This window comes from Lepisosteus oculatus, chromosome 4 (genome assembly GCF_040954835.1).
Source record: "Lepisosteus oculatus isolate fLepOcu1 chromosome 4, fLepOcu1.hap2, whole genome shotgun sequence".
Lineage (NCBI taxonomy): Eukaryota > Metazoa > Chordata > Actinopteri > Semionotiformes > Lepisosteidae > Lepisosteus > Lepisosteus oculatus.
The window spans coordinates 26260356-26281998 of NC_090699.1; the positions used below are offsets into that span (position 1 = coordinate 26260356).

The following is a 21643-nucleotide window of genomic DNA, read 5'->3' on the forward strand; positions in this document are numbered from 1 at the left end:
TTAACCAAATAAGAAGAAACAATTACAGGACGACAACAAGACCCCTATGCTGGTGCCGCTAGAATATATTAAGGGAGATGTGGAGCTGCTGTGATTAAAGAAATAAGCCTCGACTGTTCTTTCTCGGTAATATGAAACCCACAATTCTTATGAATTAATTTCAGTTCATATGCATATTAACACACCTTACTTATGAATTCAGTTCATAATAAGTATTTTCATTTTTGTCTTGAATTGAAATTATGTAATTAGATTTGCACTGTTGGATGTTAAAAAGAAATTCCAAGGTCTTCTTATAACACTTCCAAAGATTATGAAAGACAAACTTGTGAACTGGTTTATTTATGTTTAAACAACTAGAAAAGCCGTAATTCATACACCTTTTTTTTCATTGTTTTGAATATGTCGACTTTGATAAGACGTCAGTTAAATAATAGCGGCTAACAAAGACTGACATTTATCTTTAACAGCAGAACCGAAGACAAAATGCTATTCTTGCTGTTTATTTAGATGTAGAAATAGTCATACATATAGAACGGTGGATTATACTGATTTGATTTATAGTATCTTCTGTGTTGAGTGCTCTATGCAATTACCTGTCAGAAATGAGTGATATGTTTTTTAAAAAAAAAACATTTTGGAGCATAGCAAATGATAAACTGATCATTAGCAGGTTGTCATTTCAAATTACTGCGTTCTGGATTTGCATTGCAAGAAGCGAAAGGTTTCCGAGGTATTATTTATATGCATAGAGGCAAGTCTTTTTACTGCCCCCAGTCAAGGCTGTTAAAATCAGAGCACCTCTCACTTCATGTCTGCTTATCCACCCATTTTGTCCCTGTAAATCTGATCTGTCAACAAGGCATGAAGATCTGACACTGGAACAGTTCATACATTATACAGCCTACTTGTATGAGTGAAAGTCCTCTGAAAAGCAAAGGTCAGTCTTGGTAATGAAAGGGAGGGGCAGTCTGCTTTTATTATGCCGATAACTGTGGGTTTTACAGTTTGACTCTGGATTTTATGCCTCATTCTATTGATAACCTGTGGAGTTTTACAGTATGTCTATCCATCAGTTTTCTAACTGTGTCTTCCAATTCAGGGTTGTAGTAACAGGCAGCAAGCAAAGGGCAGAAGGCAGGGTACACTCTGGACAGGACATCAGTCCATCACAGTGCAGACACTGCTCTGAGACACATTCACTCAGGGCCAATATTCCCAGGAGACAATTAACACACCAGTATGTCCTAGGACTGTGACATGAAACCAAAGAACCTGGAGGAAACCCAAGTGAGCATAGAGAGAACATCTAAACTCCACGCTGATAGGAATCTGGGTCCCAAATTGAACCCAGGTTCCAGTGCTGTGAGGCAACAATGCTATGACACTGTGCCACATTGCCACCCTACAGTGTTACAGGAAATTGATGGTTTTAACTCTGGAGAATCAGAGTGCATATGACTTGGAATATTAGCTAACAAAGACAAAACCTTTGCAAAGAAGACAATTTCAGTTCCTAGAAACTATAATAAATGCCCTTGGACAGATTAAGGATTAACCTGTGAAACTGGTCTATCAAAAAGAAAGGTAGTTATGAAGAAATAACAGCTCATGGCCCTGTTACAAGGTTTTTGTTTATTTCCATTCAGATATGATCAATGTTACATGCTGGAACAAAGAATAATCTTTAGGACAGCAAACACCAAATATATTTAGAAAGAGCATTAGTCCTAGTTCAGATAATTCATAATCATTCACTTCTTATCTGTACTGTCTGTTTTTTATCCATTAACCTGTTCTCAACCTAAAAAGCATATAACCTTAAATGCCTATAGCCAACAATTATAAAAGTAACCTTTATGCAGAACTTCATCAGAAGTCTTCTGAAAACTCAAATACATTCTGTTTGTATCCATTTTTGTTGTTTCTTGTTAAAACAACAAGTTAGTTAAGCAAAACCTTATGTATCTCTTCTAAATCATTGTTGACTATGCCCTAGAATCTTATTACGATACAAAGATTCCTCTAGTTTAATTCTTATCATCACCTCTATAACCTCACACTTATTAGAAGCAGGATGTATTGGTCTATAATTAAAGCATTTCTCATCCTTTTTATGGATGGTGCTATATTAACAAGTTTCCAGTCAATGGGTATTACCCCCCCTGTCTTGGTGGAAATCTTAATTTTATTTATTAGCCATTTCCCTTTTCATTATCTAAGCATTCTTAATGAATTCTGAGAAACTTAACTTCATCCTTTACTATTCTTTTACTATTGTAATGCTGGGGATGAACTTTTATCATTTATTGCTCCATTGCAATCTTTCTACTATAATATTTTTGCCCCTGCTTGCAGTATTGTCCCATATTTAACTGAATTTTGTTTTGTAAATCTTTTAAGGAAGTTCTTTCTTTGTCAGAATGGTTTTATTCACAGAGTTCTTAAACTATTTCTAGCCCAGCTCTACACTGACAGCCTGGACTCACCAATCAGCATACATTAGCTATGTATAAATATTTAAATATTTAAATATTTCCCCTTTCTCGGGGAAAAGTCTGGACTTTGGTCCTAGTACAATAATGATCATAAATACTGTACGTAAGGTAACTTCAGTGCCTGTCAGGTTTTCCATCATTATACTGATGTCATTGTTGCAGTGGTTACATTCATGTATTACAAATGTCTTTTCAGGAAAACGCTTCTTGAATCGAGGGATATGTAAATACAATAAATTATTTATGGTCCAAAAATGTCCTCACTGTCAATGAAAAAATGTGTGCAACATGCTCTCAATTTGAATGTAATTTAGTTCTGAAAGGCCGGAAAACTTTTACCATAGTCTTATGAATATAATGAGGTTTATGAATTACCTCTGGAGATCTCCAATACAGCAAGGCAGGGAATAAGGTAACCATTTAAGTTTGCAGATGGGAATCATACTAATTATCATCCTATCACAAAAATATGCCATACAAAAGGTTTAACAACTCACTAAAAATAGTTGAAAGGGCAATTTCTTACATCCTATTTATGATGTTAGATAATAAATGAACACTATGGTAACCGATTTTCACCTGATCAAAGTTCACATGCTTGATTATGCCCTTTATTGCTCTTTCTCAGTTTAATGATCATCTTTTATTATTTCCTGCTGTAAGAGAGTCTGTAGCAGAAGAAACACTGACACTTCTTTGCTGTTGGAAGGTGCCACACATTTAAAGGCAAAATATAAAACAATTGAACATCACATTGAAACCATCGAAAGAATAACCCTGCAAAAATGCCTTCGAGAAGGAAAACTATTTGTTTCTTGTCGGGAGCTCTTGCCAGCACTGTTTGCTTTTCAATAGTGTGCTATACACTGTCCTCTACTGAGTGGGTCTCTTCTGAAATGGACTGTTCAGGCATAAATAGTAACAGTACCAATCCCAATGGTACCAGCAGTGCGTCTATCACCTATGGGCTTTTTACAGCTAAAGGACTACTATCTTTTTGTCCAATTTTTGGTTCTTCCCTTGAGAATGTACAAGGTAATTTATTTTCTTTTGAAATTCGTGAAGCTTATAAAAGTTTTTCAGTTTTTTTCTTTTTTATGTTTTTTCTCCTCTTGATTATGTTTTCCAACTTATTTATTTTAATTAGTCCTGTTTAGCTTTTTAAAAATAACAATATTTTAGATTAATTGTAAGTTGTATTGCCTTTCATCTGGTGACCATCTAAGTACTGTATATTCACAAAAACACTATTGAACATCAGAAGAAAAAGAAAGAAAGGTTGGAAGAAAATTAGAAGAAAAACGTCGGTGAAGCCTCTATTTGGTTGTATATTTGTGAAAAATGACTTATTAATGCCTGTTCTTAATGAAGTTCTCATGTGTATGGATTTGTCAGAAACAAAGCATGTTGGTTTTGACAAAACCTTTATACAATTGTTGTCTAAGTTAAGTTCTAGTATGTTAGTCAGAAAGATTCTATTCATTTTAGGAGGCTGAATTCTGTTATCCCCATGGCTTGGTAAGTTTGGAATTGATCTCCTGAGGTGTTTTTCTAGTATGTATACTAGTATACTATAATATTGTAGTATAGCAGTTTCATAATATGAAGAAGAAGTACAGATTTTGAGAAGAAAAAGAAAGAGGTCAGACACTCACAGATTTGTACAGCAAATTTTCCCATGTTTCAGTTTGGTTATCTCAGGAATGATGTGTTTGTCATGGACGTCCAAAGGGACTAACCGTGGGGAGCAGGAGAGCGGAAAAAGACCCATATGCATAGCGGCGAGACGGGAAAAAGACCCTGGCTCATTAGTGCAAAGAGTTCGGGAATGCCGTATAGAAACCTATGCCCTCAGGTAGCGGACGTGGGGGTGCTAGGCGGGTCTCAGGACATCCGAACGTCAATGCTGAGCCAGGACAGAGTGCAAGACCCGGAAATATATAGCCCAAGGGAAAGAGAGGGACCGGAAGGATAGCAGACCAGAAACTAGGGACAGGACAGAGAAGGAGCACCCTCTGGCTGCAGAGGGCGTGACAGTGTTCTTTTGGGACAAAAAAGTTTGAAGACTGTGATGTGCTTTGATAATATTGAGGCTGCCTTTTTGGTATCCATATTTGTTGGAGCAATGTAGGATTTGGAGACTTTACGTGATGTGAGTTATTAATGATATTAGCCTGATTGCAAAGGAATTGCTTTGGTTACTTTTGGTCATTTTCTTCTATAAATGTAAAAAATGTGTATGGTATGACCTCCCAATCTGAAATGGTGTGTTTGGACTTCAATGCTACATGCTGTGGCATCTGCAGACACACACAGGGGAGAACGAGGAAGTGTAGACTACTGTGATGCCCCCACCTTCCAGTCATGTGTCTTTTCACACATCACGGGCAATACAGCCCTGTACCACAGGATACACAGCACCAATCAAGGAGAGACACATCCTTCAGTGACAGGGAGACTGCAGAGGTCACTGTGTCACTGGGAGTTGAGTAATCCTGCACAACACTGGGTGCCAGTTGGTTGCAACCACTTGGGGAATCCCAGTCGCAATAGTTAGTCACATGACAAAGGCTTGAACCCGTGATCACAGAGCTCATCCTGTGCTTTTACCAGGTGAGCACCTTTACCAGGTGAGCCACTCAGGTGGTCCATATCGCTTGGTAATTTTTTATAAAATAAAAATTTAAAAAAAAAAGAAATACAAAAAAAAATCCTAACAGTCATTATAGGCTCCCAGGCTCAGGAAGCTTGGAATCTTAGTTACTATATCAAAAGGTCAAAATCGTTTGTGGTTGTTTAAATTTGGAAAAAAGATATTTACTGTGCAATGGCTTCTACTATTAAGAATAATACTAAGACTAGAGGAGAATAAAACTGTTTTGCAATTTTAATGAATTTTAGAAGGCCATAATTATTTTAGTACTGTGTAATAGAGCAACAGTGATTTTGTAAAATTTTAATCACTGATGGTTTTATCTTATACCCCCTCCCAAAAACCCCACCTGGTATCACTAATTATTTCTTTACATCTCAGCTGAGAGCAACAGGAATGAGGAGGAACAGACAGGCTCATCTGATCCGCAGTCCATAAATAATTCATGCTACAAGCCTCGCAGTGATGTACAGGATAGTTAGAGTTGCAAGTCACAGATGCAGGGGTCACTGTTTCTCCGGAGGTTCAGAGAGCTGGCTGACTAATCACAACTCTACCCCAGCAGCTCTTAGTTTACAGTACACTTGGGGAGTCCAGGTGTTAGTGTTCAGAAAAGCCATGTTTTCTGGTAATTTTGAGAAAACAGCCAGGCACTGAGGAGGTGTATACAGCTCTGGGACCCAAAGGCAAAGTCCCAGCACTTGTGAGCCTGCTACCACAATGGGTAATCCCTTACATAAGGCTTACACATTTTTACCTTAGGTTCTGCAGGAATCACACTAATCCTGCTTCCTGCTAAATGTATTATAGTATGAACAGGTCATACAACAGGAGGATATACCTCTACAGCTGACATGCGACAACACTTTCATCATATCTATATAAACTACTGTACAGGGACCAAAGCAAAAGCAAAACCTTACTGTGCTCTGTTGTCAGTTGGAGCTATGCTGAGAGGTGCCTATCATTAATAATCCAGGAAGCAGTCTGTCAGTCTTCATTTTAGGGTCTGTTCCAGCAGTCAGTATGCTCAAAACATCAGGCAGACACCTTAAACCTTCTCTTTCCCAGACAAGGTCAATAGTATTTATGCTAATGCCTGTATTGAGTGTTGTGACATTAATGTGCTGGGCTCACACAAAATGATAAAGATAACTGGTAAAGCATCTTTCTCTCCCTGTACTTGGTGAGAAAATAAAAATGTTAACTTTGGCTTGGTTTCAAATGTTTATGAACATGTATAGATGAGTGCTGGGTTAAGCTTACCTAGTCATGAGCAGAGAAAAAAATATCTTAGATCACAAATAATATTTTCCATTCATTTGATCTATTGTCATGAATGATGAGTATGCAATTTAGGTGCCATTGTACATAATGGTTTTTCATTGTGAGAAGCATGCATTTTTAAAGATATATTTATTTTTTGTAATACTTCTTGCTAAATTGTGGCTTTGTCTAAAATGGACAAGTGGCAAAAACAGCAATAGTAATAAACTGAGACATGGATACACATTTACAGATTTTTAATTTATTAATATTTCTTTAGCTAACTTTCTCACTGCTCTGAACCATAGTAAAGTTACCATTTAGAGCATGACAAAACATTTTGCTAAATTAGTGGTACACAAGACATGGCAGAGCTCTAAATCTGTTTAGCATGTTCCATTTCATCCACCTGGGGAACCACACTGAAGATGGCCTGATTAAATCACTTTGTAACAAGCACTAACATGAAAGCCTCTGTTTGTCTCTCATTTTTTCCTCAGTTTTGGAAGCACTAGAAAAACAAAAGGGTGTTCCACACATCCTGCACTGCATGGTTGTGTCATTCCTAATCATCAGCTTGATTAGCACAGCGGGCAGCTTTATTATCACCATGTACAACTCCGTCAGCAACCCCTATGAGACATATTTGGGACCCTTGGGACTGTACACCTGCAGCTCCATTAGTGGTGAGAGTCATGTCTTTCTAGTCCTTTCCGCAGTACTGCCAGTTAATCAGATTGACTATTTATGACAAGGCTCACAAATCAAAACACCAGATTTAGAAGCTCTGAATCCCTTTGAAAGAAAGGGAGTAGAATGGAGGTGAGGTGATTCATTTAAAAGTGAAATACAGACTTGTTAAACAATAATTGTTTTGGTACTTCTCTAAAACATTTCAAATTTACCATGTTCTTGTGGGAATTGTAGGCTAATGTGATTGGCTTTGGCTGAGGTGTAAAAAGCTAAAGCTGCACATTGTACCAGAATTAGTTTTTTTGTTAGCTGGGTGCTGGATGTTGTCATATTATTAGGGCTATCTGAGTGACAGTGACTTCTATGCTCACTGAATCTCTGCACTACCATAGTCTAACTCTGTCCCGTGTTCCTGTTCATTTCCATTAAAGCTCATTTTTCAGAATGTTTAATTAACAATATCCTGAAAAAGTATGTCCTGTATACTGTAGATGCTGAAGAATTCTAATTATAGTTATTTTTTACTGACCCTGCACTTGGCACAAATTAGCAACCCATTTGCAGTGGCAGACAAGACGAAATTCAGTATCATTTCAGATATTGATGAAAAAGAATGTTTGTTTATTTTTAAAAAAAAATTAATTCTTTAATCATCTTATTTCTTTCAGGTATCCTCATTTTTTTGGCACTCATCTTGTTTGTGGTGAACGTTGAAGTGCAGAATGTATCTGCTGCCATCATTATAGGTATCAGGAATGAAATTTCACTTTATAATATTCGGAACAATCTGAACTTCCCGTTTTACCTCCTGATTCCTGCCTTTCTCAGCTCTCTGTGTGCCATCGTTATCATTTTCGTCTATGCTCATGCCAGTTACACTGAGAAGAAGAAACAGGAGAGGCCCACAGAGGAAGCTCCTAAGGAAGTGATGATGTATTAGTGGGCTTGACTTTGTTCAACATTGCAGAGACTTGTGTGAATTTACATTAGTCTTTTTGCACCTACATCCCCTCTTCGTGTCAGACTGTAGAGACGAACTTGTGTCCTGGGAAAACTAATGTACAAAACTACAATAACTAAGTACATTTTTCTCATTAATTCACACCTTTTAAAATGAAAATGATACTTTCAGAACATGTTCTCAAATTAATTTCTTATATAAATCAAACATCACACTTTAGAATATTCTGTAAACTATATATACTGATAGAAAAAAGAAATGCAACACCTCATCCTCTGGCACTCCCATCTGCGTGGAACAGGCTGAAGAGTGACCCATCCATGAAGAGGTCCTGATGCCACTGCTGACAAGTCCATCACAGCCTCTGTCTGGCCCAAGCCAGTTGGGTGTAACGTCTAGGAGGTGTGAGCTGAGGGCCTCTGATGGGTCACCTTGCTCTAAGGGCAGCAGCATGGAGCATCACTGTCCTGTCACTGATGCAGGCATTGTGTCTGCTGGCAGTTTCAGCAGCAGTATGGGTGGCAGATCTGAAACGATCTCTTAGATGAACCAGTCTGATGTGTCAGTGCTGCTCTGGTGTGGTCACTTGAGGGTGACCGGATCTTGGACGGTCATCTGTCCTGCCGGTCTGCTGAAACTTTCTCTGCAGTCGGGACACAGTAGAGTGGCTTACTCCATAGTGTCTGGCAACGCTGGCACATGACATGCCTGCCTGCAGCATGCCAGTGGCCCTCTCCCTTGCTTCGGGTGACATTCAAGGCATTATGGAATGCACAGAAAACTGACCAAGTGTAGCCTTTTTCTTGCAGTGACCTAAGCTGTGAATTAAGGGTTTTTTAAAAGTGACCTGATCAGGCATTGTTCCACCAAGACCTTGTTCGGCAAAAGTGAACCTAACGAGCTTTCATGAAATTAGCAAGTTGCAATGCCTCACTGCACAAGCTGTATTGCTGGTCAGAGGGCTTAAAACAAACTGACAACTTTTTGTGAAAGTACATAAGCTATAACTATAGTATTCTCATTCCAGAAAATGTTGCATTTCTTTTTTCGATCAGTATATTAATGAATCACAACAACATAGAAAGGAACCATTTTTCCATTTTGCTTCAGATAACTGTAACTATGGTCAAGCACTATCCATTCTATTGCAGAAAATAAAAAAAACTGCTAATCATATTGGAACATACTGTAGCGTCTTGCAGATTTAGATGTAGTTCTTAAGAGTCTTGTTATTGTCATTTGTTCGTTGCTCTTGTAAATAAGATTATAATTATTTTATAACTTATTGTGTACTGTACTCACCTGTTTAAAAATTTGGTCTGTTTTCTTAAAGTTATAATATTAAGAATTAGGCATTTATGTTCTCCATGTAAAATGAGTTCAAAGTGAGAAAAAGAAAAACCATGCAGCTTCTTTCACTTTTGTATAAAATGATGTCCAATCTTTCTTGTGCAAATTCATCTTAAAACATAGAAAATGCACATTTCCTTTTTGACCTCTGCATGAGAGTAGATTATAAAGCATTATCCAAACCCAAAATCCATTTTACAAGTTACCAAAGATACCACTTTTCAAAGGATTACAAGTTTATTTTCATACTAATATAACCTTATAGAACTCTGGAACAGGACTATAGACTTTGATCATGAAAATACTCTGTTGTGGCATGACAGAAAAATGCAGGAGAATATGTTCTGCGTCATACAATTTTTCAAAATGCACATTAGAGTTGTTGACTTTCTGACCTTTTATTGTTGGATAAGTTTAACATTAAGCTATTTGATTAACATTTTCATAGAAGTCTTGGATAATATGATAATTGTATTGGTTGCTTTCTTATGTAAGTTGTGTGTAAGATCTGACTGCTGGGAGTATAAAGGTAAATACTTATCCTGCTATAAAAGCTACACTTATAGAAGAAAGCCATTAAATTTGATGTTCAAATACCACATGTGTATGCATGTGTGTAATGGTTGCTGCTTTTAAGATAGGATTGCTATAAATCTAAAAAAATATTTTACCTTAAAAAATATTTGTTGTCCTTTTGGAATTTAATGAATCACAATTTAAAAATGGTGATCTTCTTTAAAGTATTTAGCTGCTCTGGACAATACAGGAATATTTCCCTTTCTGTAAAATTAAGGATTAGATATCTACTGGACTTCCAGTTTTTGTAAGATGTGCTTATTTTGTGCCAGGAAAATATATTTGTTCTCTACTGGGATAAGAATTTAAATCTGTGTTCAAAACATACCATTTAATTATGTTTGCTCCTCTGGTGCAAATTAACGTTGAACAGCTGAGAGGTTAAACCTTTTGATGAGACTAAATATTATTCACATATTCTTAGAAACCAATTTATAAAGAAGTCCACATTTAATTGGAAATGGAATTTAATCAAACATACTAGATAAGTTAACACTTGTCTGGTACAATTAGCCTTTTCTGTTCTTTTTTATATAGATACCAATGTAAAATTGTACTCAGTTGTTTTTTTTCATAAGCTCGAGGAAACAAACTGTTTCTCAAACAGTACTGGGAACTAGGAAGCATGCACATAGGAGCCGTTTAAATCCCTGAAGAATGGCATTCTTATACAGCATTAACAGCTTAACACCACAACATGTGAAGAGGTTTATTAATGTGACACAAGGGGGGAAATATGAGCTTCCTTTAAGTGTAAACAATTACATAAGAATATTAGAAAGTTTAGAAATTAAAGGATCCCATGTGGCCCATTGACACTATTTGGTAGTTAATATCTCACTGATCCAAGGACCTCATACCTGAAAGAAGTCAGGGCAATGACTTCAACAAAAAGGCTGAGCTGCATGTATTTTTTATCCATTGCCCTTTGGATAAAAAAGTGCCTCCTGTTCTCAGTTTTAAATGCAGTCCTACGTATTTTCCACTTGTGTCTTCTGATTCATGTTTCACTCTTGATTCTGAAGAAATGTAAGCTACTTACTATGTATATCTTACTATGTATACCATTAGCAGAGGTGAAATGTGTCAATAGATCTTTTTTTTTAAATTAGAACTGAAGGCTGCAGCCAATTTCCTCTTAGTATGACTTCACACTATAACATTCAAACTTCATACAACTCAATATGATGCAGACATTCTTCAAAAACAAGTGTTATTGATCTTATTTCAAAAGACCCTTGGATTTTGTGATTTAATCACTATAATTAAGTCAAAATTACATGAGTGTGTGTGCAGAACATGAATTTCTCTATGTTGCTTTTGAATACAGTTTGTAAAAAGTGAAAACTACAAACTTTACAGACTTATTGAGGCCTTGAAAAACATTCTTTAATCACCAACATTTTGGGCAACTATCCTCGTATTATGGCAGTAAGCTTACACAATACTTGTAACTAAGGTATGTTACTAGGGTGCAATAGTAACTCCAATGGTCTTTCAGGAAATAAAAAAAACAAATTATCTGCTGCCCTCTTCTGGCAGAACCCTAGTGTTTGCTTATGATCCAGAGTACAAAATGCAATTGAGCAAGATGTCCAGCACTGAAGTGTAGAATTAAGAAAGTATTGGAAGGTTCTACTAGCTTTTTACTGCCACAGCCTATTATTTTTAAGTAAAAATAATATTTGAAATTGAAACAATAAATATATTCTACAAAATGTGTAATAGCGATATGTGTCAGCAGCTACAGTATATCACCCTGCAAGTCACAACTGGCAACCCACTGAAGCTAAGCTGGTGTGAGGATGGGAGACCATGGGAGACCTGGATGGGAGACCTTCTGGGAAAGCAAAGGTCACTGCTGGAAGAGTTGTTACTTGGACCAGTAGGGGATGTTCAACATTAAATTTGATGATCTGTGTGGGTCATAATACCCGAGTATAGTCATGGGGATATTATACTGTAAAAAAGGAGCCATCTTGTGGATAAGATGTAAAACTGAGGTCCTGACTTTCAGTGGTCATTAAAAAATCCCATGGTGTTTCTTGAAAAGAGTACTGGTGTTACCCTGGCATCCTGGTTGAATTTCCCTATAGCTTTTACCAATCAAGAATCAAGACCTCCTAATAATCCGCATTTATGATTTGGTTTTATTATTCAGTTCTCCTCCCCACTGATTGCTGATGTGTGGTGAACTGGAAGACTTTGGCTGCCATTGCATCATCCAGGTGGGGCTAAACATTGGTGGAGGGGAGTCCCCACTACCTGTAAAGCGCTTTGAGTGGAGTGTCCAGAAACGTATTATGTAAGTGTAAGGAATTATTATAAATTAGTTTTAGCTCAGCCCATATACAGTACATTACAGATCTCTACAGAAGAATAACATACTATACCTACTTCTCATAACTTCTCTTACAATTTTTTCATGTTCTCCAAGAAAAGATTATTATTAATTATTAATTAATTATTAGCAAACTGAAATCTTAAGAAGGAAGTAAATGTTGTTTTACAGTGTACACAGAATTGAGTAATTCCTGGCAGTTTTTCAATAATACGCAATTGTAAGCAATTTTTAAACTGCACCACATCTGACTTACAGCTTATGGGACATTCCTTGCTTTCAGTAGATGTATATGGTAAAACACATTTTTCCCTTTGATTAAATGTAGGAACAGATGCTCCTCTCACAAATGGATTTTCCTTTAAAATTTTTCCTGCACTGTATCTGTCAAGAAAAAATGAGAAATCACTGGAAACAGACTATCGGGCAATTACCTGCAGAAGGATCAATTTGTGCAATGACACATGATGTTTACACCACACTGGCATATTCCCACGATGGATGCTGCTTTCAGTTGTAAGTTAACCATATCGAAACCCTGGCAATTCTTAGACACAGTGCATTACAAAGATAAGCCTACTTCTCCACCAGTCACCTTCTTAAGTGGTGCATGTCAGCTTATCCATATCAAATCCTTCCAAGGGTCTATTCATGTTAAAGCCATGTGAAAGTGGGAAGTCCGCCAGAAGAGAATGACAGAGTTTTACGCGGGATCTGCATTATCTTTCTTGAAGGCCATTGAAGTATTTGAAAGCCCACATTGTACACTCATTAAGTCATACGTTTCTGCAGATTTTTCATGAATTCACAAATGTCTCTACTCTGGTCCCTGTCCTCCTGTGCAAACCTCCTGTACATTTTGTATAGAAGTGGATTAAGAGGATGTGTCTGCCATGTAATCCTATGTTTCATCACCCATGCAGAAGTCTGTTTGTACAGGTTCCTCTCTACATCTTCCTGCCCAGGAAAGACACCCTGCAGATCCCCTGAAAGGATTTACTCTCCCTTTGAGAATTAAACACCACAACAAAGGAATGAGAAACCTAGACAGTCAAGCGGCGCTTTTTTCCCAGTGAATAAAAGAAAACAAGTTCTTGATATATTTATTCTCACATTATTTGTGAATTAAAGACAGAAGAAGCCTGGCTGAAGACAGGCCAAGAAAAACAGCACTATATTGTAGGTATGTTAGTCATTCCCTTTATTTATCAGTGAGTAAATAACAACAAAAAAAGAATAGATAGTAAAAAGGTACTTCCCTGACGAAAATAGTCAATCTTTCATATTTGGCACCTACAGTATATGACAATAAAGTGTATTTGTTCCATTATTTTTTGTAATCAGGATTTTAATTCAGTGTTCTTGTATGGAGTCCACAATGGGGATCAATTACCCTTTGCTAGTGCCTTCTGGTGTGATGAACTATAGAAGGACAGAAGCCAAATGTAGCTCAACAGCAGACCCAGAAGACGGATTATTGAGGAGAACACCAAAGGGTTTAATCTATCAGTATCTAAATGTTTAATTTTGATAATTCATTCAGCAATAGTAAAAATCAATCACAAATCACAGAGGAAGTTCAAAAATTTGCATGAAATGCTTTAAACTGGTATAATTGGTATGGCTTTCAGGTAATCTTGAGTTGTATAGGAAATATCTTTTTAATTAATTTAGCACTCATTTAGTTTAATTCCTTCTGACTCCTGTGTCACTGCACCTCAAAGCTGAAGTGTAAAAGGACTACTTGAATATTTATTAATGAATTCTACAGAAATGCAATGCAGTTCTTAAAATTAAAGGTTGATTACAAAATATATGGATGTTCTAAATAAATATTATTTAGTAATAAATATCATTGTGCAAGAACAGTGTATTAGAAGATTCTGTCAGTCTAATTTCTGATCCATCAGAAATAAAGTTTAATTATGGAAGTGGCCCACTGAAACATATTTTAACACATAGTGTTAATAAGTCGATTTGACAATGCAATTGAAACGCTAAACACTCACCAATACTATGCTTTTTCTACAAAATTGCCATAAAAATTAAAATGAATTACTTTTGACAAGATATCATGGTACATCTAGTATGTTTCCAGATGTTACTTTCTATGGTACATGCCTTCACCTTTCAAACAATTAAGAGCTTTTAGAGGGTTCAAATTTTATGTAAATTTGACTGAAATAGATCCTGAAACTGGATAGCTCTATAACTAGATAAAGGTTTTTGCTTTTCTTCCGTGGCTAATACACCAGCCACTGTCGACATCCTTTCCAATTCCTGGCCGAGAAAAAATCTCACATCACCTCGTCTCCTGGGAGTGTCGTGCAGCTTCCTCCAACCCGGTCACAGACCAGCAATTAGCCGCGCTGTACTCACAGGATGTTGTGGCAAAAAGCAAAAAAAATGTCAGTGACTTGCCACAAGGTTGCCTGTCAACAACTTTGCTGAGTGTCCTGTATCTGGCCAGGAGCCAGAGGGATTGTCTCTGTGGGTGGCATGGCCTGTGAAGGCAATTGCCACAGGCAGTGCTATTCTCCACATGCCCTCTCACTGGCAGCCTCTGACAGCACCCTTCCCTCCACACCAGGAAAACAAACACGGTAGCATGGCCAGCCCAGCCCTGAGAGCTGTCCGCCGAGACTGTTGTGCACTCCTACCCTTCCTGTACCTCCAGTCTCCTGGCTGTAATTTATCTGTGTAGACAATTGTTACCCTTCATATAAAAAACTGTGTACGCGTGGGTTGTGTGTGTATTGGGGTTTTCACATTGTCTTAAGGAATGGGTAGCCTGGTATTTTCTATTTAATTTAATATTCTGTCTTTTCAAAGAGAAGAATTGTAAGTTATAAAGACTTCAGCTTTAAAGCTTTTAAATACAGCATTTCACTCTTAATACTTTAACAGCGAAAATAAACGTCCCTTTCTGTAGAACAATTGTATCCAAATTATTGCTTAAGTCTTTACCACAACATAGACTTGCTCGTGATATATTTATATGATTTGCCTGGGACAAACTGTTCCATTGTTTCCGCACTTTCTGTCAGCCTCAGAACCTACGGAGAACACATTCTCCCTTTCAACTCCATGTCAAATACACTGTAACAACACATCTTGCTACAAGACAAGGAATCTACCACTGTAGTTTTCATTTCAAAGTTACAATACAGAAAACCAAAAAGACCAAAAAGTAATTAAAAAGCAACTCAACTCATCAGAAAATAACTAAAAACATAATTGCAGAAATAATAATAATAAACTTAATTTGATATAGCAATAAATAACAGCAAAGCTCCTTGTATTAAAAAGGAATAGAGAAAAAAACAAGGACAGATACAGTAGAAGTGGATAAAACAACAATTAATAAAATGCATTAATTTGTTGTAGTACATTTTTAATCTGGATTTTAAAATTGCAAGCAGAGGTATAATCCCCTCTCTATTTTATGACAGCTCTTCCTAGTCTTGAAGTAGAAAGGAAAGCTAAACGTTTGGTGTTTTGTGAAGGGAATAGATACTAAACAGACATTTGGACATAGATTTGATTTTCATGTCCTCTGTCATTTAGCATTTAATTGAGGCACCTTAAAATGTGTAAAAATTCCCACAGGGCAAAAAAAAATTAGGTATGTTAATGTGTACCAGACAAAGGCAGAGACATTGTGACAGCCTCAAAGACTTTTCTTAAATTCAATTTAACAGTTTTCTCTTGCCAGTCTTACAAAAGTAAAAACCACTGCAGGTGTACTAATGGGAAATTGTAGATTAAAAGTGAAGCAAATAACCCATATTCACATAAAATGCTAAGTTATTTGTAGCTGTCAGATCAAGGACTGTTCTCATATGAATATAAACAGAGGTATTCAAGAATATTTAAAAGTTCCAAGTTTATTTATAGTAGTGGTTACAAGTGAGCTAGTTCACTTGCAATAGTTTAATTCATATTTTCTAATACTGTACATTGCTGTCAATTATGTTAATGTATCATATAACATACACATTACTTTGTCATCAGATTATGTGTGAATGAGAGTCTAATTTAAATTCCATGTATCCTGTATTGTATGTTTGTCTGTGCAGAACTTCATTGTTGTTTTGAATGGTTTGTGTCATTAGAATCAAAATGTTTTCTTTTCAATTAAAATGTGTTTAAAGCTGAGGTAATGCCTAGTGGAGGAGATCAATAGAAGATTGATATTATAGATGACATGGACATGGATACTGGTATGTTAGATTTTCAATCATATGTAGTTTACAATTACAATATGAAAAATTGTGAAGTTTACCATATTAAAATGTGGTACAGAAAAAAATATAACTGTCAATATACAACATGAATTGAGGAGGTTATTTAAAATCAATTAATTAGGTTCAACAGCACTGTCATCTACATATTAACTTCCAAAATAAAGAATGTCTGTTTTTCTTTGAATACTTTTTCCTCTCACAAATACACTGCTCTACACTTGCACAAAGACAGTAACAGGCACAAACAGACTTGGGATGAGATGAAGAAATCCTTCAAAAAGTTAAATCTTAATTACATAGTCTTAAAAAAGATAATTAGCAGATAATTTTTACAATACTTCCAGATTAGTGAGTTGTCATGAAGCGTGCAGTCAGCAAATTTAAATGACAATCCAAGTGTTCTTCTTTGGTTTAGTTTGTCAACAAAAGCTGAATAAAATCAAAATACTGCACTAATCTCTTCCTCTTTTCCCTTCAGTTCTGTTGAAGATAATGCAGGGATTAGGCAAAGCTAAAGGGGACTTCTGTTCTGGGTGTTTGACAGGGTTTAAAGGGGAAGTCTTTGTACCTGTGGAATCCTATTTTCTCAGGCACTGCTTTGCTGGGTAGTTTGAAATGGACACCCGTGACTTCGGGGCAGGACATATTCAAACTGAACAGAGATTCCAAGACCAGAGGACAGTAGACCTGATTTTACTCATAGAAAATGGGGGTGCCCTTTTACTTAAACATTAGAAGTCAGTGGCACAGTTGATTCAGAGAGATCCCCTTAAAACAGTTTTAAGAAATCTAGGCTGAAAACTAGACACAGTATGATTGATTTCTGCTTATATTATGTGTACGGTCTGCAAGATCTTCCATTCGAGAAAATTATATTTTATTTTACATTATATGCCATTTATGTAAGTATCTGGTTTTCCATGCAGGGTGGACTCTGCCCTGTGCCCCTTGCTTGATGAGACCCTGAATTGGATGGTGGTTAGAAGATGGATGGATATATATATACTGTAGATAGATCATGATTTTGACATTAATAATTGAGAAATTGATAGTTTTCCTTTCTGGGGAAAATTCTCACCAGGCGGCGTCTGTATTCTTCTTTCTTTTATTGATTTTTTTTTCTTTTCTGCCAGTTTGTAAGACCAATACATTCTGTTATTACAGTCTGTAACCAAATTACAGTCTATAATTTTCTAATATTTAAGGAATATGGAATGATCAATTGTCTACTAGCATAGGAAATTGTGATGTCCTAAACAGTTTTGGATCTGCTTCTAGGGAATAGGTATATAATGACCTTATACTGGACTGAACCCAGAACATTCAAAGCTAAACCAAGGTTTTGGAAGGAATGCAAAGTTGTTGAGACATTTCAATTCTGAAACAAATGCTAGGTTTACTTTTATGAAGATATGTTCGTCATGCAAGTGTATACTAGACCTATCTAATGTTGCATTTAAATATGTCAGAGGAAAACACATTTCTTCAGACAAAACAGTCAAATATGTTTTGGAAAGGTACAAGATTGGGACACCTTAGCTCTAGGTTATCTCTGCATCCGTGGTGCATGCAGGACGTGACCACCTAACTTTAATCAGATCTCTGATATATTTAAGAATTCAATCACACCTTCTGGCCTCCAGCCTTTGCCCTCTAGCATGTGACCCTGTCCCCATGACAATCCCCTGAATACCTGCAGAAACATGGGCAGCTTGGCCTAAGGTGGCCTCTCAGTATTGCAGTCCATAGCTCCAAGGACAAATGCAGACAGGCCACATTCTTTGTCTTCCATTATTGCAGCATTTGCAGCTGCCTTGGGGTCAACCCTTATGAAACTCATTTTGAAATGTTAGCACTTGTATAACCCGTGGAGCTTAAACTATTTGCTAGGAAACTATTATGATTCTTTGTCCTTTATTGTCAAAGAACTGCCAATGACAAAACAGTTCTGGCAGATGGATTAATCTTGTATCAGTGACTTGTGAAATGTTTCCTCCATTTTTCTGGTCTTCTTCTTAAGTGACTTAAAGAAGACAGGCCTAAAATGAACAAGGTGTGGAAATGACTTTGATCTCCTAGCACTTTCTAATTTTGTGGGTCCTTCAAGGGTTAAGACACATTTGTTGGGATATTTGGCAGATAGTTTTTTGCTGTATCTACTCTTCATTTAATCAGATCACTTCAGTTTCCTGTATATTGAATAGCCTTGTCATATACTACGACTTGTAAATGAAGCTAAAATAACATCAAGAGCCAAACTGTTATTTTCTGTTACTCGTGTTTTTCAAAATTGGTGGTCAGTGAATCCAAAACTATTCGCAAGACCTTTTAACATCAAAGAGAATGGTGCTCAGTTTAGTAGATTCATAACACAGGGAACTATATTGCAAAAAAGTGAATGATTCCAAAACTCTTTAGGGACATCTTCCTTATCCTGGCTATTTTGATTGGCTTTATAGTAAACACTTGGGAGAGGACATAGAAAATAGCCTCAAACCATTTAGGTACTTTCTTCCTTACTCTAGAAAGAGGTGTTGGGTCCCAGCTTTGCATAGCTTAGGCACGACTTGGACATCCTCCCTAGTGCATTGGAAAGCATTTGGAAAAACCTCAGACTACTTTATTACTCTTATTTTATTTTTACTATTACCAATATTTCTGAGTTGCGATGCAGCCTTGCAAGGGACATTTTAACTGCGACTTTAGAACCTTTCATCACTCTCAATAACTCAGGGTATTGCAAAGGCTGAGTAGCACTGGATTTATTTCTGAATGGTTCAAGCCATCCCTCCTTTCTTAAGGTGTTACTGATCTAGGATTATTTCTTAACAAATGGAGGGTAAATGTGCGTAACAATTATACATTCATCTTTTGTTTCTTTTTAGTCTTATTTTGTTTCACATGAAAAGTAGATTCAGGATTCTGCTGGATGGCTTCATGTAACCCTCAGAAATGTATTATTTCCACTTGGGACTTAATCTTCTTTTCATGATAGTGATACATCATTTGAGCAATTGACTTATATTATATTTTATAAATAACTGAAAAAACAAAATCCTGTATGCCATTTTTCAGCTTTCATGATATTGTGGTGAAAGGTATCGATTTAATTTTATTTTTTGAGTACACTACACACCAAGACTATATAAACAGGATTGTAAACATGTCTGCCAAGGAAGTATGGACAGCAGGGGTGGTACAACCATTCTGTGTCCTGTCAGCACTGATAGCCTGCTGATGCCTTATCAGGGAAGCAGCTTTGAAGAGTATACCGTGATGTGTATGGACCACCTGCTGTAAATGACCACAAAACAAAGCACTGCCTGATTTATTTACACCTTATCTAAAGTACAGTACAGAGCAAAAAAGTACCACACCCCATGAGTGCAAATTATTAAACGGTCAATTCAAATAGTTTATTCTCAGTTTTCCAAAATTTCTTTAGATGTTATGCAAAATTCAAACTTGACAATGCAAGATTATTTTTTTCTGTTTATTTGTCTTTGTTCTCTCATTAAATACAGTCATAAAGTGATCAAATCTGAATTACATTTATTGTGAAAATAAAATAACACTTTATGGTGATGTGGTGCATTATTTTCTGGAACAGGAACTGAAAGAATGCAGCATCTGGCAATTGTCAGATAAACGACAAAGAATGATTCATGAGATGATACAATCAGGCATGACCTGTGTTGAAATGTTGTCAATGGAAACGGTCAGTTTTTCTTGGACTGAGCTCATTTCTTCACCTGTCAGCCTGTCAGCATTTTTTTAAAAACAAGGTTGTTGTGAATGATAGAGGGTTTCTAAAAAATAATAAAACCATTCTTCCAGAAAAAATGGTTCTGAGAAATAGAACACCAGTTTCATTTAATAGTTTCTTCCAATTTGATCTCTTTGTGTTCAGCAGTCCACTTTATTTGAAACAACAAAGAAAAAATGAAGTATTAATAAAAAAATAAGCATTTTTAAATCTGCACAATCTCTTGTCACAGCAGTAAAGTTAATCTTATCCTCACAAGTGCTGTGTAGTGCATTAGAGGAAGCTGACAAGCACAACAACTTGTCAAAGCTGAGTCAAGCATCTCTATCCATGATTTCACACATAATGTAGCACTCCATATCCACTGGGATATAGGAATACAGATTTGGAATGGATTTTGTATCATTAATCCTTTTGGATATAAGCCAGAAATCCCTTTATAATCTCTCAGGTAGCAACAACACTCACTGGTGTAAAGAGCCATAAATGTGATTTCCAGATGGTATAACCTTTACTGTCAAGCACTGCAACCTGTGTCTTCTTGCATGCATGGGTACAGTGCTTGATCTCATTTAATTATTAAATAATAAATAAATAATGCTAAACATGCACTTATAAATCTTATGTGCATCGTATCTGGAATGATAATGTTTCCCACTGATCATATTAAGCAAATAATGTCCATCTGATGTTGCAATGTTTGCTACTATTTCACTTTATATTACTATTGTATTATACACTTACACAATCTTAATGGTTTTTGTAAGCATTCATGGAGGTTCACATCTTGTCAGTCACTGAAACATTCTAGGGCTGACATTTACTTAATATTTTCTAACTCTGAAGGCAAGCAAGAACCTGATTTATCTTCCTCATTAATCTTAATTTGTCACTGAGAGACGAAAGAGGCTAGAGAAGTAATTGTAGCCTGCCCTTCCATTATAGTACCTTCCAACTGTTAATGGCCGATAACATCTTCTCCAAACTACCTGCAGCCATTTTTCTACTTTACTTTGTCTTGAAATATTCTCTCCTGTTCACTTAGGTTATTCACAGGCTCTGGTCAAAGACATCTCCAAATGGTATAACCTTTACCAAAATGACTGTAGACCGATGTGCAACTGTTGCTGTTTCTGCATATTTCTAGACAAAAAGATTTATGTGTACCTTGCATCAATATGGTCTGAAACACACAGACAATGATGGGCTATTATAGTGGTTAACTGAAAGGGAAGACTACAAGACTTGGACCTACCCATCTAGATGAGGTGATTGACATATCACAAGTGTCT

At 36.5% G+C, this 21643-nt stretch overlaps 2 protein-coding genes across 2 annotated transcripts in view; one reads left to right on the top strand and one right to left on the bottom strand.

The window, feature by feature from the left end:
* ptprea (protein tyrosine phosphatase receptor type Ea) overlaps positions 1-21643 on the bottom strand; it is a 118945-nt gene that overhangs the window by 75887 nt on the left and 21415 nt on the right. The gene's annotated exons all lie outside the window — the stretch shown is intronic.
* LOC102692885 (clarin-3) lies at positions 3181-9245 on the top strand. The gene is made up of 3 exons (XM_006630510.3): positions 3181-3533; positions 6918-7103; positions 7779-9245. Exons 1-3 carry the CDS (start codon positions 3284-3286, stop codon positions 8048-8050), a joined length of 708 nt encoding a protein of 235 aa, XP_006630573.1. The 5' UTR covers positions 3181-3283; the 3' UTR covers positions 8051-9245.